Source organism: Rattus norvegicus, chromosome 19 (assembly GCF_036323735.1).
Source record: "Rattus norvegicus strain BN/NHsdMcwi chromosome 19, GRCr8, whole genome shotgun sequence".
In the NCBI taxonomy this organism is placed as follows: Eukaryota; Metazoa; Chordata; class Mammalia; order Rodentia; family Muridae; genus Rattus; species Rattus norvegicus.
In genome coordinates, this window is record NC_086037.1 from 55,625,015 (window position 1) to 55,650,748 (window position 25,734).

General features: G+C 48.7%; 1 protein-coding gene and 1 long non-coding RNA gene across 7 annotated transcripts in view; one reads left to right on the forward strand and one right to left on the reverse strand.

The window, feature by feature from the left end:
* Il34 (interleukin 34) overlaps positions 1-25,734 on the reverse strand; it is a 66,209-nt gene that overhangs the window by 647 nt on the left and 39,828 nt on the right. For 2 of the 6 annotated variants that reach the window (XM_039097930.2, XM_063278199.1), the window contains exons 2-6: positions 13,185-13,613; positions 7,567-7,700; positions 6,364-6,441; positions 5,936-6,097; positions 229-364 (exon numbers count right to left, since the gene is read on the reverse strand). In XM_039097930.2, the coding sequence (XP_038953858.1) occupies positions 229-364; positions 5,936-6,097; positions 6,364-6,441; positions 7,567-7,700; positions 13,185-13,212 (538 nt within the window). In that variant the 5' untranslated portion in view covers positions 13,213-13,613. Of the gene's footprint in view, positions 1-123; positions 365-5,935; positions 6,098-6,363; positions 6,442-7,566; positions 7,701-13,184; positions 13,614-16,164; positions 16,471-25,734 lie in introns of those variants that run through there. The other 4 variants (XM_039097931.2, XM_039097932.2, NM_001025766.1 and 1 more) reach the window with 4 other exon arrangements.
* Positions 13,740-16,849, forward strand: LOC134483366 (uncharacterized). The gene is made up of 2 exons (XR_010060230.1): positions 13,740-13,878; positions 15,584-16,849. It is a non-coding gene; the product is annotated as an uncharacterized LOC134483366 (long non-coding RNA).

Consider the following 25,734-nt stretch of genomic DNA (forward strand, 5'->3'; position numbering starts at 1 on the left):
GGACAGAACAGCCAAACCACACATTCTCTTACCCATACTCAGGGCCCAACCCAGCTTCCAGAAACAGCCTGTCAATCAGGAAAAGGGGGCATCCCCAAGACAGTGTGGACTCTACCCACATACCTGGACCCAGATCCCTTGTCCTTCAGTTGCTAGCCCCGCCTACCAGAAGCCCCTTACAGCAAGAACTGCTACAGTTGCCGGCCCCGCCCACCGGAAGCTCCTTACAGCAAGAGCAGTACAGCAGCTCCATGACCCGGAAGCAGTTATCCAACAAGGCTTTGGGCCGCACCAGCTTCAGGCTTAGGCCAGGGGTACTCAGAAGAGATAACACAGCTTCCACGTGAGGGCCAATCTCCACATCCTGGGAGGGAGGAAACCGTCAGGACAAATAAAGAGAAAGAAAACCAAGGCAGCTGTCTAGCTTGGAGCTATCTCAATAAAATACAACTTTCAGGGACCAGAAGACTGTGAGGCTGTCACTCCTCACAGAGGCTTCTGCTTCTCTATCAGCAGAAAGTAATTACACCAGCCAGGGCACGAGGAGGCTGGGACCTCCTTATTGCTCTAGCCTAGGCATGACTGCCGGCATCCAACCTGGGAAAACGGCCCATCAGGAAGCAAAGACCTCTACCTAAGGAACAAGAGAAGAATCATGAGGATCCCTGGGGCATGAATCACTCAGGCAGACCTGAACTCCAAGTTCAGCTCCAAGCTCAGATAGCTTCTCTTCTCAAAGCTGAACAGATAGGACAGTGTGGAGCGGCCATTGGCCCGGGAAGCCCAGGGTCACTCTAGAGGCATCATGGGAAATCCAGAGCCTGAGCTACCTACCCAAAGGCATCCATAACTCAGACGAAGCATCTGGGCTAAACTTTATGCCCAAGCCCTCCAAAATACCTTTAGTCCTACCCTTAAAATACCTGTGAATGTGACCCCTTTTGGAAATTGAGTCAGCATAATTAGGGTTCTCAAGTTTACATCATTGTGTATTTAGGGAGGATCATAAACCCAATGACTAATTGGTGTTTTTCTGCCAGTGTTGGAAATAGGACCTGGGGCCTTATGCATGTTAGAACAACTCTTACATCCTCAGCCCCAGTGGAAGGTCATGAAGACAGGGAGGTGCCAGGCAGGAGCCATGTGAGAAGTGAGACAGAGGTCAGAGCCAAGGAATATGTAGCACCACTAAAGTGTGGAAGAACCAAGTAACCTTTCGGGGCCAGTTGGCCCTGAGACATCTTGATTCTGGATTTCTGGCTTCCAGTATGAGAGAACACAATTCGGTTTAAAAGTCAGCCAGTTAAAGCTGACTCAGAGCAGCCTAGAAAAGTCATAGCCAACGGCAGAAAGAGGGTGATGGAGGGGCCCCTCCCACAGCCCTGTCCCTGTCTGGAAGGATAAAGATGACTGAGACATATATGTTCCCTTGCCAAGCGACAGCTACTGCCACTAAGGGCCATTGCTCCACCAGAGACACTTAAAGTCAGAAACAGCAGGCAGGAGACAGTCTTCCAAAGACCAAAGAACAGCCTAAAGCTGGACATGGGGACATGCATGTAACTCCTCACTCAGGAAGGTGAGGGAGGAGAACATAAGCCCAAGACAATCTGGACACAAAATGAGACCCTGACCCTACAAATAAAACTAAAGGAAAAACTGGAAAAAGCTCACCAGTGCTTCCTCAAAAAAACAAAAACAAAAAAAATACAAACATAACATAGCATTACCCCATGACCCAGAAATTAATACTTTTTTTTGTCAGTGCCAGGGTTTGAACTCAGGGCCTCACAAATGCTGGGCAAGCACTCTGCCACTGAACTATACCCCGAGCCAAGTGGATGAACCTCACTGACTTTGCTTTGTTTTGAAAGGTGGTCAGTTTTTTTATTTCACCCATTGCTGTTGCTTTAAGACAGGATCTCGGGGCTGGAGAGATGGCTCAGTGGTTAAGAGCACTGACTGCTCTTCCAGAGGTCCTGAGTTCAATTCCCAGCAACCACATGGTGGCTCACAACCATCTGCAATGAGATCTGATATCCTCTTCTAATGTGTCTGAAGACAGCTACAGTGTACGCATATATATATATATATATATATATATATATATATATATATACACATATATATATACACACACACACATATATATATACACACACACACATATATATATATGCAGAATCTCTCACTATATATATCTGACTGCCTGAAACTCAATATGTGGACCAGGTTAGCCTTGAACTCACAGAGATCCACCTGCCTCTCCTGGGTGCTGGGGTTAAGCACGCTTCTCTACTCCTGGTCCTTGTTTTGTTTCCGAGACAAAGTCTGGCTATGTAGCCTAGGCTGGCCCCAAACTTACAGATCTCCTGCCGCCCTCAGCTTGCCAACCTCGGGATCAGTCTGTTCAACTTTGTCCAAATAATGGATAAAGTTTATCCATTGAAAACTTTATCAAATACACGCAGGCAGACACGAAAGGAGAAATGGTATATCACCCATCTCAGAAACTGTATGGAAGGAAAAAGTAAATACGTAATGGGAAAAAGGACAGATTACAGGTTGTTACTGGGGGTAGAAAGAGGCGAGAAAAGACTGTTTCATGTATACAGTTTCTGCGTGAGGTGATGGAATGTGCCAGAAATGGATGGGGGTGACGTACAGCCCCGTGAGTGTAATTAACACCGCCACACTGTACACTAAAAATAGTCAAGGCAGCAGGCTTTACATTATGATGCGATGTGTGCTCCCTCTTGCCTTAGCCCCCACTCTGTTTTCTCAGTTGCCTTTTCTTTCCTTAGTTTTTCTTATGTATGCATATGAGTGTGTATACACACGTGTGTGCTCCGTGTATGTGTGAAGGCCCATGGGGGCCAGTAGGAGCTGCTGAACTTCCTGGAGCTTCAGTTGTGAGCCAGCTGACTTGGACCCTAGGGTCCAAGAGCAAGAGCAGCAAGTGCTCTTGACACTGAGCGATCGTCCCAGGCCCAGTTTCTGAAGGAAACAGCGAGAGTAAGTTGGGGTTGGGAGGTAAGACTAGGACACTGCAGAACCCAGAATCCAGATGTCTTCCAATGGATGAGGAGATAGGACAAAGTCGCTGAATCCTTGTTTTATGGCTGCAAAAGATCCAGGCTTAAAAGTGATGATCTAAAAGCCCAGGGGTGAAACAACTTGTTCAAGGTTATACCGTTGGGAAAACACACCTAGTATTTGGGTCCCAGGACCTGACCTCTGACATCACCCTCTCCTGGACAAAGGCAGTAAGTGAAATCCATCTTCAAAGTTACATCACAGACAGTTAACAGTGTTAGGAAGAAGATTAAAGGCTGACTGCAAGCCAGGAGATGGTTCGTGTGTGGCTTTAATACCAGCACTGAGGAGACAGAGAGAGGCAGATCTCTGTGAATTCAAGGCCAGCCTAGTCTACACTAGTCTACAGATTGAGTTCTAGGCCAAAAAATAAAACAAATCAAAACAAAACAAAAATCTGACTGTAGAGCTGGGTAAGCGGCAGAGGGAGTACCCAGCACTCTGGCTAAACCACCAGCAGCAGAGAGGGGAAGGAAAAGGGATGAGACCCAACTACATCTGAATAATAAAACCATCTCTATGCCCAGCTTCAGTCAGAGAGCCCAGGACCAGAATCGGAGGACCGGGGCCTCACACTCTCCTGCTCAGCCTCACTCCCGTGAGCCTCTCTGGAGTCTGTTCAATGAGTGAAACAAAGGCAGAAACGGTCTCTTCCTCAAGCCAGTCCGCTCGCCCAGGACACCCATCTTGCTCACAGGCACAAAAGGGCAAATCCCTGTGACCTTCTTAGGAGGAACTGGGAGAGCCATCCCAGGAGAAGTTCCAGACAGCTGCAAAAACAGTCGCCTGTCCCCAACCCTTTCATCATCAGACACTCCCAGCTGGTGTCAAATGATCTGGCTGTGGGCTGGGGAAGCCAGGCAGCTGGCTGAGCAGAGGAGCAAGTATGTGTCCCAGCAGGTGTACAGCAAGGGCCTGAGGAGGCAAGGACATGTCTGTCAGGTTACCGCTCGGGGGGCTTTTTGGTTGGGTGATCAAATGGTTTTGAGGGTTGCTTCTGAGACAGGCTCTCGCCATGTAGCCCAGATTGGCCTTGCACTTAACATCTTCCCTCATTAGCCCCCAGTGTGCCAGTTATAATCATATCACACTATCTCTTTTCCTTCCCGTGTTCTTTCTAAACTCAAGTCATAGTCATTATGGCTCACCCTCCATGGGTTTTTGATAGAAACATAGTGCCGTGGGTCCACTGTCACCGAGCTACACAGAACCGTTTTAACACTCTGAAAGTTCCTGCCATCCCCCCTTGTAACTGAACCTTTGACTACTTTGTGGGTTCTTTTTTTTTTCTTCCACCCTTCTCTGCCCCCTAACACTAAATAGTAGAGAAAAAAAGGGCAGAGGGGAAAGAGGGCGGTGATATCGGTAGACTACTTCCTGCTGCTTAGGGTGTCAGTTCCTTGAGGCAAGTTTGATCTTCGCCCACCATCAGGATATCTAATCTCTTCTTCTCCTCTCTTTGTGCATGACTATTCAACAAACTGCAACAAACCACACCTAACCACCAGGTGGCCAAAACAACCCCTTCTACCTATCCATCTATCTACCATCCATCCATCCATCCATCCATCCATCCATCCATCCATCTATCCATCCATCTATTCATCTATCTATCTACCTACCTATCTATCCATCCATCCATCCATCCATCCATCCATCCATCCATCCATCCATCTATCCATCCATCCATTCATCCATCTATCCATCCATCCATCCATCTATCTATCCTTCTATCCATCCATCCATTATCCATCCATCTATCCATCTATCCATCCGTCTATTCATCTATCTATCTATCCATCCATCCATTATCCATCCATCTATCCATCTATCCATCTATCCATCCATTCATCTATCCATCCATCCATCCATCTATCCATCCATCCATCCATCTATCCATCCATCCATCCATCTATCTATCCATCTATCCATCTATCTATCTACCTATCTATCCATCTATCCATCTATCCATCTATTCATCCATCCATCCATCCATCCATCCATCCAAACATCACACACTCGTAGAAACTGTCTGTAGCTGGCAAAATCATGCCTCTGCTAGAGCACGAGGCAAATCATAGTCACTGCTGTGGACAGTCTGAAGCAGCCCCACCTTCCATACTTGGAATTAAAATGAAAACACATTTGTAGAATATTTCTGTGTTTTTAAAGAAACCAAAATTTGGGGTTGGGGATTTAGCTCAGTGGTAGAGCGCTTGCCTAGCAAGCTCAAGGCCCTGGGTTCGGTCCCCCAGCTCCGAAAAAAAAAAGAAAAGAAAAAAAAAGAAAGAAAGAAACCAAAATTTTCACTATATTCCTGCCCCCTTCCCTTCTTTCTCCCCTCTCTAGAAGAGCCTCATTTTTCAGGTGCAAAAATGAAGTCAGAGGATTCCCTGGCTTGCCTAAGACTCAGGACACAAGAGGCAAAGTCTGATCTACACAGCAAGTTCCAGGGCAGGCAGGGCTTCGGAATGAAACTCTTTCAAAAAGCAAATAAATAATGCTGTCTTATGGAGATGCCTGGTGCACCCATGAGTGTACTGCAGCTCTGGTTACCTCACAGCACCTGTACAAGGCCAGCATTGGTGGTGAACAGTGGGCAGCAATAATTGCACTCAATGGGCTATAAAATAAAAAATGACAATAATAAAATAATAAAAAAAAAACTCAATCTTTAAAAAAAAAAAAAAAGAGCTCCCATGTAAGCTTGAAACAGGGTCCCAAATCCTTTCTGTCCCCATCCCTCACGTGTCTCCCATGCTCCGCACATGGTAGACCTCACCCTTCGTAGCCCTTTGCCAGCACCTGTCAGACCCACAAGCGAAAGCACACAGCTCACCATGAGGCTCCGCTGAACATTCTCCAGCAATGTCTGAACCTCCTGTAGATACTTCCAGGATGGGTGTCCCTCCAGCAGCACATCCAGCACAGACTCAGTGGCGTTGAGGCTCACCAAGACCCACAGGTACCGCAGCTCTCGCTCACTCACATGGGCCTTCTGCTGCAGGGACAGGAGGCATCGGTGAAGCGCAAGCATAGGCCTTTGGGCACCAACCACTCCCCTACCCCACAGAAGGTGCCACTGCCTGGGAGCCTTCAGTCACCCACAGTGGCCACCAGACAACCTTGGGCCTAGGTTAGTGGCAGGCTGGCTTGAGTGGCTAGGGAAAGGCCCCTGGTCAGTAGGACAACCTGCCAAGACCCACATGCTTCTGAGGGCATCATAGGAGGCAGGGCGCAGCTCCCCATCCCAGGAAGGGTCCTCACCAGCCTCGTGATGTTGGCCACTCTGAGTACCCCCTCATAAGGCACAGCAATCCTGTAGTTGATGGGGAAGTAATGTTTCTGAAGAAGAACAGGAACAAACTGTGAGATCCGAGGCAGACACTGTTTAGACAGGACCCCCAAGAGAGGAACCCAGCCTAGCAGCTTGACAACAGACAGGTCCTCTAGTGAGAAGATAGCTCTGGGCAACTGGACTAAAAGACAGCTCTCTTTCCTCTGGGACAAAGGAGGTAGGGGGAAGGGTGAGATCAGATCCACAAGTCCAGTAAGAGCTGGTTTTAGGCCCAGGGTATGAACCCAGGATTCTCGGGAAGACATAGTACTTTGGAAGTAAAGAATATGGTTCATTTGATGCTCACAAAGGTTAACCTTTGCACAGCTCTGTGAATACACTGAATATCAATAAGCCTGGAGTCTCACACATTATTTATTGTTATTATTAATCGTATGTGTATGTGTGTGTCTGTCTGTCTGTGCAGGCGTAGACATCCCTCTCAGCACAGATGTGGACGTCAAAGGATAACTTTCAGGAGTTGGTTCTCTCCTTCTGCCTTTATGCGGGTTCTGGGAATTGGACTCGGGCCCTGGATTTGCATGAGGCCTCGGCACTGTGTGAACTAGGCAGAGTGGCGACACCCTTCTGTGAACCAGCCCTCAGAAAGCAGAGGCAGGAGGATTAAGAGTTAAAGGTCATCTATCCTCTATAAGTAATAAGTTCAAGGCTGGTCTGGGATACAAACATCTGTAAAAGAGGAGGAGCAAAACAAAACAAACAAAAATCAACAACAACAAAGCAGAATAGAAACTAACCCAGCCATGCAGAAAGTCTGCCACACCGTGTGGACATCTCCAGTTTCCAAAAGGAACCAAATTCTCTGACTTGAAGGCCTTTGTCTCCCCTACTAATAAGTACCTAAGACCCCCCCATGGAGTCCCCAGAGGCCTTTCAGAGTTACAGGATGAAAGCCATAAGGAAGTAGACTTAAAGGTCAACTGAGGAGTGGGGGATGGGGAGGGAGATGGTGGGGAGAGATACAGTGACACACATTGGTTATGTGGTAGGGAAGGGTGGAGAGAGTAACTGTAACTCTGGGGCTGACACAGATAAGAGGTGGGAGTGAGCTCTGCTCCTGGTGAACCTTGGGGCTTGGGACTAGGGATCCATTTTAGTATTCCCCTGGTTACCATGTACTGAAGCCGGTTCTTGTACTGCAGCTTGCCCCGAAGGTAGCCTGTAAGATCACATTCTTTATCTTGGGCCAGAGTCCATATCTCCAAATTCTCGTTTCCCAAAGCCACGTCAAGTAGGATCCCAAGACCTGTGGGACATACCCAACAAGAGCCCATGAGCGCCAGGCACTGTGTCTGTACTCCACCTGGTGTGCATAGCTGTATCACCTATCATCCGTTTCCAAGGATAACAAGTACTGATGGGAAAGGTAGGCGCACGCAGAGCCCTAAGGAGGACTTGTCACCTGGAGTAGCAAGCGAACCCCGCCCTGGTCAGAGAGTCCCCAAGGTATAGTCTCCAATCTCCCCTAGTTCCTGCTCTTTGGGTAAGTATATCATCCAGGTTCCAAGACACCTCTCAGCCCTTTGGAGTGACAAGTTTTCAAAGCTCGATTGTTTTTTCATTAGATGTACCATCTCCTAGCTTCTTCCAGTCTGATGGCTCTGAGATGCTAAACAGACCTCCTACACTGGGCCAACCAACAATAAAGGGCAGTGTTTTGAGACAGTACCAGGCATTACCACTAGGTGTCACTGTGACCTCAAAAACAGCCCTTGGACTCTGTACCCTTGAATGGAGAGGGAGGGGAATAGTTGAGAGAATTTACAATAAATATGAATAGGGATCGAGTAGATGAAAGAAACATGAAGGAGCAGCAGATACCCAAAGGGCCAATCTTACTAGAAAGAAACAAATTCAAATGAAAGCAATTAGACCTAGTCTGAAATCAGAGAAACAAACACACACACACACCAAGCCAACCAAGGACAAGGAAATGAAGATGATTTCATTTTAATAATCCCGATGCTGCCAAGAGAGTTCTCAGCCTGGAAATACATTTGGCCTGTTTAATAACGAAATGGATTTAAACTCTACAACCTTTGACCCATTAAACTCATAAACTAGAAAGAAACAGGAAAGATCTGCTGACAAAGACTTAAGCGGCATCCTCCTCCTCTAAGATTTATTTATTGACGGGGGAGGCTACTCATGGGGATGTACGCTTTGGGGAATATCTAAGATATGCTCGGGGACCTTCCTGAGGAAACAGGAACCAATGATACCAACCGCATGAAGGGTGGCTTCAACTGCTTGTGCTTTGAAAAACAGGATGCAAATAAATAACTGTGCCAGGTATCTGTGGGAGATCGCTACACTCATCCTTATGCGCTACACTCATCCTTACGCGCTGGGACATTCTTTTTTTTTTTTTTTTTTTTGGTTCTTTTTTTCGGAGCTGGGGACCGAACCCAGGGCCTTGCGCTTCCTAGGCAAGCGCTCTACCACTGAGCTAAATCCCCAATCCCACGCTGGGACATTCTTAAATGATCTCCGTCAGTTGTTGCCCTGGCTGACCTGGAACTTTCTCTGTAGACCAGACTAGCTTGAACTCACAGAGATCCACCTGCCTTTTCTTCCTGGGTACTGGGATAAAAGGTTCGAGCCATGCCCACCTTAGTATCTATTACTGTTGATGTTGTCAAGCCCAATAATTAACCTTTTCTTTTCTTTTTTTCCCTCTTCCTTTTGGTCAAGACAGCCAGGCAGGCTCTTACTTCCCTAATCTGTAACAAGTAGACATCTCTAGCTGGATCTCTTTCCTCTCACTTCCTGACACACTGAAGGCTTCTGTCTTTGTATCTCCACTGGCTTCTCTTCCCATTCTCCAGGCCCACCCTGCTTGTCCCCACTTGCTGGACCAAGTACTAGGAGCACTCTCTGTTTCCCCTGAGACTTGGATCAACTCAGGCCCTGCTCTCCATACAAACCACAGCTTCTGCAGAACCCTGACAACCACTTTCTTACAAGGAGGCAAGTTGGTAAGAATCAATCTTTTCCATGCACCGAACACAGTATTGGGCTGAAGGAGCAAATAAACATGACCAATATTGGGCCTACAAGATGGCTCAGTGGGTAGAGGGGCTTGCTACCAAGCCTGATGACCCGAGTTCAATTCTCCCAGGAACCACGTGGTAGACGGAGAGAACTCCTGCAAACCGCCCTTTGACCTCCACACAGGCACTGTGACACACAAAGCCCCTTTTGTTTGTTTATTTAAATGTATTTTACATTTTATTTTGTTTATTTAAATGTATTTTACATTTTATTTTGTAATAAATTATTATTTTGTAATAAAATGTAAAATACATTTAAATAAACAAACAAACAAAAAACACAGTGCTGGGCCCCCACACCTAGTCTACCCACTCCTAAAACCATCTGAGGCTTCTGCCCCAACCCAGGACGTTCCCCACTAGTACTACTTGCCAGGGTCACTCATCACCTGGCCAGGTCATAGCATCTTGGGAAAATGAAGAGCTAAAGCTATAACCACAGCATGATCTGGGGGTACTGAGCCTCACACCTGAAGGGAGAGGTGGATTCTGGGAATGGAAATGGGAGGGGGCATCTGAGTCCCTAGGGAGTTGGCTAAGGTATGGGTGGACCGACTCCTCTCCACGTTTCTGATCCAACAGGTGGAGAAAGCGCTAGGCTGAGATGACAGCCACTAGGAACCGTGGACCCGAGTGACACTCAAACTGGTAATGCTAACAGCTACATCTGGTCCACAGGGACAGCAGCAGCAGCAGCAGCAACAACAACAGCCTTCACCTCTTGGGCTGGGGTGTTCTATCCAATCCATAATGGGTCTTCCTTCCTCTCAGCAGCCTAGCAGTCACTGTAGCCTGTCAAGCACCAGGTCCCGCCCCACGGATCATGCTGCTTTGTAGGGGCCTATGGCTTTACCCAATGTGTCCTTAAGATAGGAGTCAGGTTTGTCCCAGCTGGTTTCATGCCCTGTGGATACCAGCTAGACTTAGTTATCCAGGAAGGGAAGCCTAAGTTGAGAAAATGCCCCCAACAGATTGCCTATAGGCAACTCTGTGGCATTTTCGTGGTTAATGATTGAGGTGGGGGGTGGGCTCAGCCCGCAGGGGGAAGAGTCACCCCTGGATGGTGGTTCTGTCTGGTATAAGAAGCATCAAGCCATGGATAGCAAGCCAGTGAGGAGCTGTTCTCTCCATGGTCTCTATGTCAGCCCCCACCCCCACCTCCTCACCCCCACCTCCCCACCCCCGGTTTCCCTTCATGGTGAACTACAACCATAAGCCGAGATAAACCCCTTCCTCACTATGTTGCTTTTAAGCATGGTGTTTTAGCACAGCAATAGAAGGCAAACTATGACAGGATCTTAGAATTACCACAGCACCTGAGCCTAGCATGGCAGGCATGCAGGCCACCCCTGAAAAGCCTGTCCGTAGGTAACCTGCCTTCCCCCAGATGCAACACCCTTGCAGCCAGTCCGCCATTTCTAATTACAAGTGTGTTTTTCCACCAGGAGACGCGGGGACCAGGCAGGGACAGTGTAGCTGAAAACTCAGGAGTAGCTAGCAGTCACCCTTGCATCCTAGGAGCCACACAACCAGTGTCCCACTGACCTGGTCAGGCTTTCCTGTCCCCTCCCCCCAGAGACAAGAACCAGGATTTAGAAGCACAAGCTGAGGTAGAAGACTTAACCTGTCCCAGACACTGGTGGGAGGAGAGGGGGACATGTGCCCCCTGCAACAAGGTAGCCATTTCTAGCAGGGTAAATGAAGTTTGTCACCTCCATCCCCACTGACCAATGTGAGTCTGTAAAATGGGTTGAATAGCATCCCCCTCCCAAACTCGTATTCACCTACACTCTAAGAATGGCTTTATTTGGAAATTGGCTCATTGCAGGTGTAATTAAAGCAGAGGTTTCTCAACGTGAGGTTGTCCTGGGCTTAGGGAGAACTACATCCAATGGCTGGTGTTTCAAGAGAAAGATGTCACAGAGGGAAAGGCCTTGCAGATGGGGACAGTGTGCAAACTGGTAATACCACCACATGCCGAGGAACTCCAGGAGCCACCAGAAGCTGGAGGAGGCAAAACCCTCCCCCCTCCTAGAGCCTTCAGAGACTATGGCGACCAGTGACACCCCAATTTCAGATCTCTAGTCCCCAGAACTAGGAGGAAAATACATTGACAGAGCCAAGTCACAAATCTGTGGTGATGTTAAGATAATCTGACATCCTCCAGGTCCCTCAGAACCCCTGTAAGGTGGGCCCTGCCCTGCCAACCTCTCCCTACAGACAGTCCCTGCCAAGTCCCGAGAGATGCCATCTGAAACACTCCTTCCTTCCACCAGGCCTCTCCAGTCTCACTTCCCCTCAGGTGAGCCTGGTGAGATGGCTCAGCCAATACAGGCACTTGCCATCAAGTCTGGCAACCCGGGACCTGAGTTTAATCCCTAGGACTCACATGTCGGAAGGCGAGAACAAACTCTCCTCCCCCCCCCCCCACCATGTGCACCCACCCTTCCCACACAGTAAATAAATGAAATCATTTGGGGCTGAACAGGTGCCTCAGAGGTTCAGAGCACTTCCTGTTCTTTTAGAAGACCCATGTTCAGTTCCCAGCACCCATGCCAGATGGCCATAACCCCAGCTCCAGGGAGACCTAATCTCTGGCCTCCCAGGACACCAGCTCACTTGTGCATATCCACATGCACACACATAATTAAAAACGATAACACTAAATCTTTAAATGTAATCACTTCTCCCTCAGGAACTGACCCTTAACTCTCTCCTTTGCACACTGTCTCTCTCCTTGGGACACTGTCCCCATCCTCCTACCCCTACCAGAATACCACCTAGCCTTTGAGTCCTCGAGAGGACCCTCATCCATACTTCTACCCACGTTCCATTAAGGTGTGAAAGCTTCCAGAACACTGGGTCTGGCTGGGTCCTTCACCCATTCTGAATGTCCCTCACCTTTGTAGGATCCACACACCAGAGACAGCCCGGCTCCTCTCAGAAGCCTTGTGGGTCCAAGCCCCCACCTCAGTTATTTGGTACACAGTTCCTGGGTGCCTAACTTCAAGTCACAGTGGGGATGAGAGTCATGTCAAGTCATGACAATGACTCACCAGTAGCCCTGTGGCTGCCATTGAGTCTTGGCATCTGTGAGGGTCTCCACCCGGCTCCCACCCAGCAGGCACAGACACACCCCAGCAGGTCCTTTCCCAATTTCTGTCCTCATTTCAACTCATTTTTCTCTTTACCAGGAGTATTGTTTCTTCCTGCTTTTTTAATTTTGGCCCGTTATGGAGGGAGGGGTACAGGGGAACTGGCTACCTTCTCCAGGCCTCTTCTTTCCCACGTGTTGTGCCCTCCCCGCCCCCCACTAGCCACACCCAGAAAGATGGAAAGCCTCTTTCCAGCACCTCTGTCCCCACCCTGCTCTCCAGAGCCAATGAGACCGCAGAGGTGAGAAGCTGCCACCCACCCCAGTGCCTGCCCCATCCTGTGTCGCTGCACCCACCCAGCTTGTACCTCTGAGCCTGAGGTCAGAGCAGGCAGAGCAGAGGGTGGCTGTGGACACCCCCCCCCCATCCCTGAGGCTGCCTGCAACCCTTCTGGGAAGCATTTCAACCTCTTACCAGCAAGAACTGCCCTGGTTGCTATGGTTACAGTAGAACCACCCACCCACCCACCAAGGCCTCCCAGGACAGGATCCCCAGGTACAACTCCCCACCCCCAGTACTCACAGTATAACCAGGCGAGTCCCCAGGGCATGATGGTGCACTGGGTGCCCCCTGAGAGCAGAGGCACTGTCCCCAGCAGTGTATCCGGAAGCCTGAGCCAGGGCCTACATGGCCTCAGGTCAGCAAAGGTGGCCACCAAGTCCAGGAAGGGCTGCCCCAGGCTGAGAGGGGGCAGGTACTCCTGGGGTAGCTACCGGCCGCCCTATCTGCTTGTCAGGGTAGAGGACAGCCAGGGGGCGGTGGCTGGGAGCTCCATTGCGGCTCAGGAAGTGGTGTGAGACAGTGGCTTTGGGGTCTCAGGAGGAGGAGGAAGAGGGAGAGGAGAAGGAGGAGGAAGAGAAGGGAGTCCCCAGCAGGCCTCTTGGAATCTGGGGCTGGGTGGCGCTTTCTCTGGTTTCTCCCGACTGCAGCTGCTCAGTGTGAAGTCTAGCTCTGGAAAAAGAAGGAGGAGAGAGAGACTGATTATGTAAGAGTATCGCTGCCACTCAGCCACCAGCCAGGAAAGGAAGACCCACCATGCACACTGTCCCCGCTGTCGGTACTGAGACACCCAGCCCTGTCTCCACGCATAGGAGATGACGCCAAGGCATAGGAGATGACTGCCTGGAACCAAGGAGTGAGTCTGACAAGTCTGACAGCCTTGAGCTGGGACTGAAGGAGCAGCAGAGCTCACAATCTGGGAGGCTGCCTGGAGGAGGTGAGATGCCCGGTCAAATCCAATCAATACATGCTTCAGGGGAGATTATGGAGTAGAAGATGTCCCACCCTGCAGTCACCGCCATTTAGTTCCTTCCTGTCACCCACCTGTGTCCCCTGTGAGGTAAAAGCTGACAGACCGGTTTAATTTGAATTCCAGATAAACGAACACTCTTTCTAGTGAGGTGTTTGACGTGTAGTGTTGTAGACAGCGAATATTGCATGGGGCATACTTGTGCCAATAAACAAGCAATCAAACGAATAAATAAATATCAGAGCCAGGTGTAGCACACAACAGGGTAGTCACAGCACCCTAGAGACTGACGCAGGAGGACGGAGAGGCCAGACAGAGCTGCACAGCAAGACTCATCTCTAAAGAACAGACAAAAGACTGGGTTGGTGGTGCCCATCTTTAATCCTAGCAAAGGCAGAGGCAGGTGGATCTCTGAGTTTGAGGCCAGCCTGGTCTACACAGAGGAAGGGGGGAAAAAGCATGTGTGAGGAATTCAAACTGGCCTGTCGCCCTGAAAGTCGACACAGGGCCCAGCAAATTGTGGGCTGTGGTTCCATTTTGCAGATGAGGTGGAGGTGGTCATCGGCAGAGCCGGCTTGGGAAACTCAGTTTCTCACTGTGTGTTTTCCCCTCCCTTGGATGAGGACAAATGGCCACAATCTGAGGGCCTGGTGGGAACAGGTGTGGTGGGGGAGGCTTCTCTGTCCTTGCAGAAAGTACCAAACTGACCCTTGGGCCCCCGGAGCAGCTTAGTGGTAGAGAGCTTGCTGAGTAGACAGGAAGTCCTGGGGTCAAGGCCCGGCAAAGAAAAAGCTAGGAGGCAGGAAGACCAAGGCCAGCCTGGCCTGCCCAAGTAATTCCTGGCTAAGGCTAGCCTGGGCTACATAGCAAGACCCTGTCCGAAACAAAACTGCAAAGCAGACATGCTAGCTCTCATGCCCAAATCCTCCAATGCAGGCAAGGCCACATACAATGAAGCACATTGTTCAAAATTACCCTGGGTTAAGACCCTGGACCCTTCCCTCTTCTGACCCTCTCCCTGCCCCTCCTCCTCTTCCCCATCCCACCCTGGTGACCTTCCTATTACAGGCTCATTATGAATACTAACTATGCCCCCTCCACCAAGACCTAGTCTCATATTAGCTCCAGTTGACCTCAAACACACTGGCTATACATCCGAGGATGACCTTGAACTTCTGATCTTCCCGTCTGTACCTCCTTGGGAGCTGGACTTACAGGCATGCATCACCACACTCTGTTTACACAGCGATGGAGCTGGAACCCAGGACTTCATGCATGCCAGACAAGCACTGTAAACAAGTACATCCCCAGCCCCAACGAGAGCTTCTCGTTATTTTGTGCATGCTTACGGAATCTCATATCCATTTATGTATCGATATATCTTATCTATATAATTTTTTTGACAAATTCATAGAGGCATGTAACCACTACAGTAATCCATCAATAAAACACTTCTTCCTCCCAAACACCCCACCTCTGTTGCTCTGTAGGGATGCTCCTTCCACAGCAGTCCTACAGCAACCCATCTGTTTCCTGTCCAGCACTCCCCACCCCACCATGCCACACCAATGCAATCTTGAAGTGTAGATTTTGCACCAATGCATGACATGGTGAACTTGGGTGCTGTCATGTTGACGTGCACGTTAATAGTTTTCTCTTTCTCCATGCTCAGGAACAGTCCCTTATATGGACAGATCACCGTGTGTCTACCCACCAATAACGAAGCATCTGAGTCTACCTGGTCTTTGATGAGCCTGAAGAAGGCTATTTTGGTGTGGACGAGGTTTCCATCTCTTTTGAGTCCTTCTGTAACGTTGAATAATGTCCCACTGTCCTTTAGACCGTTGGGGCTCTGCACGCCAGTCAAAAACCTGGGCTATCCACCACCATTACTTAGTCCTCAGCTCTCCCATGCTTCCTCACACAGCCACACGCAACCAAGAGGTTCTCCACCAGGTCCAAATAGAAGCACTCCTGTTGCACCTTCTCTCTGTGTGTGCAGGTGCATGCCCAGAGGCACACGCAGAGGCCACAGGAGATGTTGGGTGTCCAATCTCCCACTCTCCACCTTATTTCTCTGAGGCAGGGTTTCTGGCTGAGCCTGCGCCTAGGCTGTCTGCCAGAACAGCCCAGCTAGTCTCCTGTCTACACTGACACAGCCCTGGGATTGATATGGCTGAGCCTGGTTTTGTTTTGCTTGGGTACTAGGAATTTGAATGCAGGCCCTCATGTGTGCACAGTGAAAGCTCTTACCTGCTGAGCCATGCCCCCAGTCCTGTTGCAGCTTCTTCGTTCAGAAGGGACTCTAGCATTGAACCTCACCATGCATCCTGGTCTGCCTGTTTCCGGTGGAGAAGTCAAGTGGGGGAAAGAGGCACAGCCAACCTCATGCTGCGCATGTACCAACCACATGCCACACTGTGGCCTCTCTCTGAGTCTCATTGAAATGGGGAAGCAAGAAGGACCCCAAGGCAGCTGCCAAGAGAAAGGCACCGTATCTGATGACGAGCTTTGATCTGGAGTAAAGGCTCTGAAGAAATCGGGCTCCTGGCTGTGGTGGTTTGAATGAAATATCCCCCCCTAGGCTCAGATATTAGGATACCAGGTCCCAGTTGGCAGTGTTTGGGGAGGCTTATGTGTGGCTTTGCTGGAGGGAGCATGTCACTAGAAGCCTGTCTCCCTACACTCCACCATCATGGACTCTTTTTTTTAATTAATTAAATGTATGTGAGTACACTGCTGTTCTCTTCAGACATGTCAGAAGAGAGCATCGGATCCCATTACAGATGGTTGTGAGCCACCATGTGGTTGCTGGGGATTGAACTCAGGTCCCCTGGAAGAGCAGTCAGTGTGCTCTTAACCACAGTGCCATCTCTCCAACCCCATCATGGACTCTTAACCCTCTGGAACCATAGATTAAAATAAATTCTTCCTTCTATTAGTTGGTCATGGTGTTTTATCGCAGCTACAGAACGTACTGTCCAGTAGCAGAAGGAAGTCCTACTTTAGAGCCCACAGGCCTTGCCTGCCCTGGCAGTGAGATCTAAACCATGATCCCTGAACCTTCAACATTGACTTCCTTGGATCCCGGCAGGGCAGAGCCTGCCTGGATTTCTGTCTCTGCCCCTGTCTCTCGGGGTGAGGATGGAGGTGGATGAAGAATGCACATCTTCCCAAGTCCACCCCACCCCACCCCCAGGGCTCACGGCATGGCATTGTTGGGAAACTCGTAGAGAGAAAGGACAAAACATGGAAAAGGGTGGAGCGGTCAGCATAGTTCCACGATGAAGAAGAGCAGTTTCAAAGTCACAGAAACAAAAAACAAAATAACAACCTCACTAAGTCATGACTCCAGGGTCCTGGGTTGGGGGCAGGGGTCAGAGAGAGGGCAGGTGACGGGGACAGGGTGGGGAAGAAGGGGTGTATGAGCTAAATCTTCCATGGAAGCAAGGACTTGCTTGTGGGACTCAGGAGGGATCAGCTACGATTGGGTGTGTTTGTTTTTGCCGTCCTGACGTTTAAATGCAGGGCTGTGAGCCTGCTAGGTAAGTGGAGTAGTTCTTACCCTTCCTCAGCCCTTGATAGCGTAGTTTTTGTTTGTTTTTGCTTTTGAGACAAAGTGTGTGACACTTTTTTGAGACAGTGTGGCCCTAGCTAGCCTGGAACTCAGCACGGAGACCAGGCTGGTGCTGAACTCAGACATCCTCCTGCCTCTGCCTCAACCAGTGCTGGGATTAAATGCATGTGCTAGCATACCTGGCTGATAGCTGTTTTTGCTCTTTTGGGGTCTTTTGTTTGTTTAAATTCCTGTATCTGGAAAGGGAGGGGACAGGAGGAGGCCTGCCGTTGACTATAATGCCACTATAATGACTATTTCATTCTTCGGAATCTGCAGAGAACTGGGGTGGGGGCGGCTCTTATTGGTGTTTCTCTTTTTTAAGACAAGGTCTATGTATGTACCCCAGACACAGCTTCAAATTCAGTATGTAGCCCCCAAGGTGGCCTTGAACTTCTGTTCCTCCAGGTCAGGCCTCCTGTGCTGGCATTGCAGGGGGTGGCTACTGCTATCCTCTTATGTGTGACCAGGGTTCAAAGCACAAGCATGGGACAAAGCTCTCTGCCAATTGTGCTATATAATAGCCCACAGTTTGGACTCAATTTTGTTTTCTTTTTTTTGGTTCTTTTTTTTTTCCGGAGCTGGGGACCGAACCCAGGGCCTTGCGCTTCCTAGGCAAGCGCTCTACCACTGAGCTAAATCCCCAACCCCTTTTTGTTTTCTTTTTAAGGAACTCCTGTTTTTAGCTGTCCACGCAAACCAGGACCCTCTCACTGTCCCCTCCCTTGTGCTTTCTGGTCTTTCCCATCCCTCCCTCCCTGCCTGAGCACTAGAGCCTCCTCCTCTGAGGTTTGGGGGTGGGGGAGTTGGGATCTGAGTTAGGGTCCTGGTGGTTGAGCTCTGGAGCCAGTTTGGCAGCACAGAAGACACACAAAGATGTTCCCAGGAAGCTTTCCATCAGCTCTGGGACAATTACCATACAATAGAGGTGAAAGGTGTTTGTTTTTCACAATCTACAGGCTAGGATGAGCTGACCCAGACTGACTGACCAAGAGTGGGCTTGACTGATACCTACTGAGCTCGTCTGCTCCTGTCTGGGCTTGGATCATCCAGGTTGGGCTCAGATAATCTGGGTTGATCTCATCTGGTCTAGGCTGTGCCTGTCGTACTAATCCTGATGCAGGCTAAACTCCACGGCTCTACCCAGGACACGCTGAGAACTCTGCTGATCCTGACTGGGGTCTCAGACCTAAACTAGGTTCAGCTTGCCCAGGGTGGACTCTGCTGGTTCAAGCTGGATTCAGCTGAGCCAGTCCAAGTTTGGCTGATGCAGGGTATGCCCGCTCACGCTGGTGAGTTTGCAGAGTGCTGGCTGATCTAGGTAGGCCTCACTGGGATCACATCCATAGGGATAGCCTAGGCTAAATTTTCACAGCAGAAGCAGAGTTACAGGAAAGAGAGCAAGAGTCAAGGCCCTCTAAATCCAAGACTTAGAACAATGACACCAACCACTTCTGTCACTTGGGGAAGTAAGAGTCTACTTTCTGTTGAAAGGAACAGAACAGCATTGTTAGGCCATGGATGGGTGTGAGCAAACAATTGGGGCCATATTTGCAACCCATCTATTACACCTACCTGGAACATTCTTCTCCCCCAAAGAGGCCAGGCATGACCTAAAAGTATTAGGGGACAGTGTATTGGGTCACCTGCCTAGCCTGGCCACTTGTCTTTAAGTAGGACAAGCCCCAAAAGACTTCAGAGACATTTCTTCCAAGCCCACATCCTAGGGATGAGAAACGAAGACCTAGAGGAGGAGGGAACTGGCCCGAAGCCATATCCGGCCCTCCCCTCCCAACCCGGTTTCCTCCTGGGAACTAAGCCATGGCCCCTTAAGAATGTAGGAGGCTCAGGCAGTGAGCTCAGGGCTCAGGGCTGGATCAGCAGATGTTCTAAACAGGGAGGAGGTGGAAGAAAATGGGCCTGAGACTAAGACACAGCTAAAGCAGACAGCGGGGGGTGGTAACACTCTTGGAAGGTACAGTGCAGGGGCATGAAGAGTTCAAGGTCATCCTTGGCTAGCTGGGCTAGATGAAACCTTAAATAAGGGGTGCCAGCAAAATATATAAACATGGGCCCTGGGCCAGTGGATTAGTCAGGGTTCGCCTACAGTTTCCATATCTGCTTTTGTTTTTGTTTATTTTTATTTTTTTATTTTTAAATGTGCTGTATGTGAGAAATTTACATGTCTCTGTATGTGAGAGAGACAGAGAGAGACAAAGAGACAGAGAGACAGAGATGACAGAGATGACAGGACAAAGGACAAATGTGGAACTGATTCTCTCACCCCCACTGTGGAATCCAAAGATTCATCCAATCTAGGCCATCCTGCTTTTGTGGCACTTGCTTTTTTTACCCTCCGAGCCACCTTGCCAGCCCTCTTTCCTTTTCCTTCCTTCTTTTCTGCCTTCCTCCTTCCTCTCTTCCCTTTCCTCTTTCTGTGACAAGGCCTCACACCACCCTGGCTGGCCTCAGACTTGGATAAACTTGAACTAACTCTTTGAGGCTTCGGCCTCCACCCTCAAGGGTTAGAATCACAGCCTTGCACCACCACACCTGTTTTATGCAGCTCTCGGCTTCATGCACCCTAGGCAAGTGCCCTACCACCGAGCTATGTTCCTGGCCCCCCAGCATCTATATTTCTGAGAAATATCTCATCCATTACTCCCTTCCTATGGAAGAAATACGATTTCTACTCTGGGGCATGAATTTATCACAGGACCAACTACTCCATCTCCTCCCCCAACCAATCATTCATTGGCACTTGCTTTTTGTTTGGTCTCCTATCTAATTCTGGCAACCGCTAATATTCTGTCTCTATGGATTGGGTTGGTCAGGATATGTCATATAGATAGAATTGCATGGCACACACCATTTCCCCTTGGCTTCTTTCACTTAGCACCGTGTTTCCAAGGTCCATTCATCCATAGCATGTTAAGAACTACGATGCTACGTTTGAGTCACTTCCGGGCCAGTGAGATGGCTCAGCAGGTAAGGATGCTCGCCACCACTAACCCTGACAACATAAGAACTTTTCCTGTGCGTCAAAGGAGAGAACTGATTTCCATAAGTTGTCCTCTGAGCCATGGTGTGTGTGCACATGTGCACACACACACGCACACACACACAAGATAAAGTAAGGGCTGACTCAAGGGTTAGGGGCACTTTTTGTGTTTCCAGAGGACCAAGGTTCCAGAGGTCTGTTCCCAGCATCCATATTGAGCAGCTCACAATAAACTAGAATTTCAAAGGACCCATGCTGGCCTCCATGGGCACCTGCACACACATGACCTACACAAACACACACACACATATAAAATTACTATTTTCTAAAGTTGTCACTCAAAATTCGTATGTTGAAGTCCATCACAACTAATATGATGGCACTTGGAGATGGGGCTTTCAGAATGTGATTAGGGTTAATAAAGGCCTTAGAGGCTGCTCTTCCAAAGGACCTGGGTTCAATTCCCAGTACCCACATCAGAGTTCACAACGGTCTGTAACTCCAGTTCCTGAGGAGCTGATTGCCTCTTCTGTCTTCTTTTGGTACTTCACACTTGTGGTGTACAGACATACGTACATGCAGGCTAAACATCCATGCATGTGATTTTTAAAAATTTTGTATTAATTTATTCACTATGTATGTGTGTGTGTGTGTGTGTGTGTGTGCAGGTGCCTAAGTGTGTATATGTGTGTGTGTGAATATATATGTGTGTGTGTGCATATGTGTGTGCATATATAAATGTGTGTATGTGTGTGTATTTATGTGTGTGCATGTGTGTGCATATATGTGTGTGTATATGTGCATGTGTGTGAATATATATGCGTGTGTGTGTGTGTGTTACGTTATATATGTATAGACAAGTGCCCGTGAGGCCAGAAGGCACTGGATGCCTTGGAACTGGAGTTACAGGTGATTATGAACCTTCTGATACAGGTTCTGGGAACCAAAAGAACCAAACCCAGATCTCTTGCAAGAGCAGCAAGCTTTCTAAACTGCTGTGCCATCTCTCCAGCCCCGGATTATTTGTTTCTTCTGCGGTTGTCATCGGTCATAAATATCCTGCTCTGCATGATTCCTTTGTCTCCATGATGGCTACATTCTCATCAACTGCTTATTTTAATTTACTGAAGCGATTTTTTAAAAAAAGATGTATTTATTTATTTTTGTGTATGTGAGTGAAGACACTGTAACTGTCATCAGACACACCAGATAAGGGCATCCAATCCCATTACAGATGGTTGTGAGCCACCATGTGGTTGCTGGGAATTGAACTCTGGACCTCTGGAAAAGCAGTCAATGCTCTTTACCACTGAGCCATCTCTCCAGTCAACCTCCCTGAAGCTATTTTTTTAAGGCTGATTGAGGTACAGTTGATATGAAGTAAAGCTCACCCGCCAAGTGGACAAGTTTGAAAACCTGTACTATTTGGGGCTGGAGGGTTGGCTCTGTAGTTAAGAGCACTTGATGTTCTTGCAGAGGACCCGAATTTGATTCTCAGCTCCCATGCTGGGCCTTTTACAACTCCCTATAAGTCCACCATCAACCTCTTCTGACCTTCAACGGCACCTGCACTCACAAGGTGGACACAGACACACACACACATAAATAAAACAAACCTTTTTTAAAAAAAGAAAATGTAGAATGTTTCTATCACTCCCTGGATCTCTTTGCAGCCAGTCTTCCTGCCAGCACGTACACACACACACACACACACACACACACACACACACACACACCCTGCCTTCTATCTTTAGAGTTGACTTTTTCCAGAATCTTCTATAGTGGGATCATATAGTTCATTATTCTCACTGTCCTGTTATTTCTCGCTTGGCAGATGCTTTGAGGAGTCGCCGTGCTGGTGAGGGTGTTGGTGGTTTGTTCCTTTCCTGTCTGAGCAGTGGCCCATTGTGCAACAATCTGTTTCTGCATTTGTCGCTTAATGGTTGTTAGAGCGGCTCCCAGGGTTTTGTAATTATGGGCAAAGCTGCAATTCACAATGTTCATAGGTTGTTACGGTCTGGACATGCTTTGTTTGTCCCCGAGGGACACACGGGGAAGTTTGACTCCATGTGCATCCCCAGCTCTCAAAGGTAAAACCTTTAAAATGTGGAGTCGACCTGCAGGTGGTAGCAGGCCCCTGCAATACCAGCACTCAGGGAGCTGAGGCAGAATGGTCAGCACATAGTTTGGGGCCAGCCTGGACTACATAGTAAAGTGGAACCCAGCCTGGACTAGTCTCAAAAAGGAAGGGGAGGGTAAAAACCACAGCCTTGGGAAGGAATTTATGTTCTCGTGGGATCCTGGTTTGCTTCTGGGAGGAAGGATTGTTATAAAAGAACAAGGCCAGCCCCACCCCCTTCTCAGCAGAACACAGCCATTGCCGATGCTGTACCCTTGAACTTCAAAACTATGTGCTAAAGATGGCTGACTAACCTTCTCTTCCTTTCCCTTTCCTTCTTCCTGTTTGTCTTTGGCCAGTTGGATTGCTTGCTGGTTTGTTAAACAGAGCCTTGCCATCTCACCCAGGTTGGCCTCCAAATCGATCGTGATCCGCCCTCCTCAGCCTCCCAGTGCTAGATTCCAGGCATGCACCAGCCCTCCTGACTTTATATCTCCTTTACAGGTTACCCGGCCTCCAGCATGTTTATGCTGATGAAAACTGGACCAGGAGAAGGCCTTTCTGTGCTTTTCTCTCTCCTGTGAGTAACACAGAATCATCTGGGTGCTGGAGACTGAACTATAAGCAGCAGCCAGGAGTCTGTTATTCTCTTTTGTGTTCAGGTTTTTGTTATCATGAAGCTAATGAGAACTCCTTCTAGTAGGTTCCTGCCCTGCTGATGTAAGTCTAGAAGTCTTCAGAGTTTCCCTGTTCTCTCCCGTTACAGGGCCCTCCAGGCTCTCATGAACAATTCTCATCCAGTGGCAAATGCATGATTTAAATGTTTTTTGAAAGTCCTTTGGTAAAGTACTTGCCTAGCATTCACTAGGCCATGAGTTTGATCCCGCGCATAAACGGAGTGTGGTGGTGCATACCTGTAATCCTAGCACTTGGAAAATGGAGGACCAGGAGTTTAGGGTCATCCTAGGCTACATAGTTTCAGGCCAGCCTTGGCTACATGAAACCCTGCCTCAAAACAAACAAACCAACAAACAAACAGAAACAACCTAGAGGTGGAGAGATGACCCAATAGTTAAGAGAGCTTGCTATTCTTACAAGGTCCAGGTTCAGTTCCTAGTACCTGCACGGTAGCTTAACAACTGTCAACTCTAACTTCAGGGGATTCAGTGCTCCACCCTGGCCTGTGCCACCAGACGAGCAGGCAGGGCACACACTCGTGCATATAGAAATACATTTTTTAAAAAAGTAAAGCCAGGGCTGGAGAGATTTATTTATTCATTTATTATATATGAGTACACTGTAGCTGTCTTCAGATACACTAGAAGAGGGCATCGGATCTCATTTTACAGATGGTTGTGAGCCACCATGTGGTTGCTGGGATTTGAACTCAGGACCTCTGGAAGAGCAGTCAGTGCTCTTAACCACTGAGCCATCTCTCCAGCCCAATCTTTTCTTTTTAAACGTAAAGCAGGTGTGGGGTAGGTGTTGTAGAGGACTTGAAGTCCTTGTGCTCACAGATAGGCCTTAGGGAAACCAGATCATCTCCTCAGAAGGGCCGTATTTACCTGTTTTACACCTGGAAAGCTGGGAGTTGTATTCAGTAGCCTGGTGATCTGCACTATCTGTAGGGCCAGCCAAACGGGAGTCTCCCAGACTCTTCCCCCCAGATCGATCTCGAGCACTGTCACTTGGTCAATAGAACCCATTCTTACGGGAAACGTCACACATTCCTTCCAGCAGCCTGTGTGACCTCTGTGCTGTCTGTGGAACCACCTATAGGCCACACCTGACTCCCACGGTCTCTTAATGTTTGTCTCAGTCATTCTTCTTAGACCTTTATCTTAAACATTGCTTGAGTCACCAGAATCCATCTTTATGGGTTTGTAATGGGCCTCAGTGTAATCATGTCTTAAGCTTCGGTGCACACACGGGATTGAGTGAGTTATCATCAGGAAATGTTTCTCCAAAACTGTGCTGTGCTGAAATATGTCTGAATAAGTTTGAACCAACCGTGACTCGTGTTGAACCAGATTGCCCTCTTGCCAGCACAGGTGTTTGCAGAGACCCCCCCACAGCACATACACCCGCCCACCACCACCACCACCACCCGCACACAGGGTGTGTGCCTGTAATGCTAATGGTAGGAAAACACAGACAGACTGGAGGATCCTGAGACTCACTAGCCAGGTAATCGGGCCAAATGGGTGAGCTCCAGACTCAGTAAGAGATTCTGTCTCAAAAAACAATATGGAGCACAACTGAGGGAGGCCCCTAGCTTTGATTTCTGGCTTCTTCAAGCAGGTGCACACAAGGCACCTACATACACACACATACACACACACACATGCACACACACACACACACGCACACACGTCCACCACTCACAGTGCTATAGGAAACTCTCTGAACTGGTCTGAATGCTGCTTGGCTTTTGGTAAGCTACATAGAGGCTATCTCTAAACACAGATCTAAGCCAAGCAGTGCCTTGAATCCCAGCACGCAGGAAGTCGAAGGCAGAGGCAGAGACAGAGACAGACGATCTCTGTGAGTTCAAAATCAGCCTTGGACGACAGAGCAAGATCCAGGTTAGCCAGGACTGTTATACAGAAAACCTGTGCCTTGCAAAACCAAACCAAACCAAAACCAAAAGTAAGTCTAATCTATAGTGTAGCACCCACCCATATTCTGCTGCCTGAAGACCGTGGTGCAGGTCCTCTGCCTGCACTTTGTAGTTTTCATTCATTGCTAGTAAGTGTGTGTGTGTCTGTGTGTGTCTGTGTGTATCTGTGTATATGAGTGTGTGTGTGTGTGTGTGTCTGTGTATATGTCTCTGTGTGTGTCTATATATGTCTGTGTGTATATCAGTGTCTGTATTAGTGTGTGTGTATGAGTGTGTGTGTCTGTGTGTGTGTGTGTCTGTGTATATGTCTCTGTGTGTGTCTATATATGTCTGTGTGTATATCAGTGTCTGTATTAGTGTGTGTGTATGAGTGTGTGTGTCTGTGTCTCTGTGTGTCTGTCTGTGTGTGTCTGTGTGTGTATGTGCACATGTATGTATCTGTGTCTCAGTGTGTGTGCACATGTATG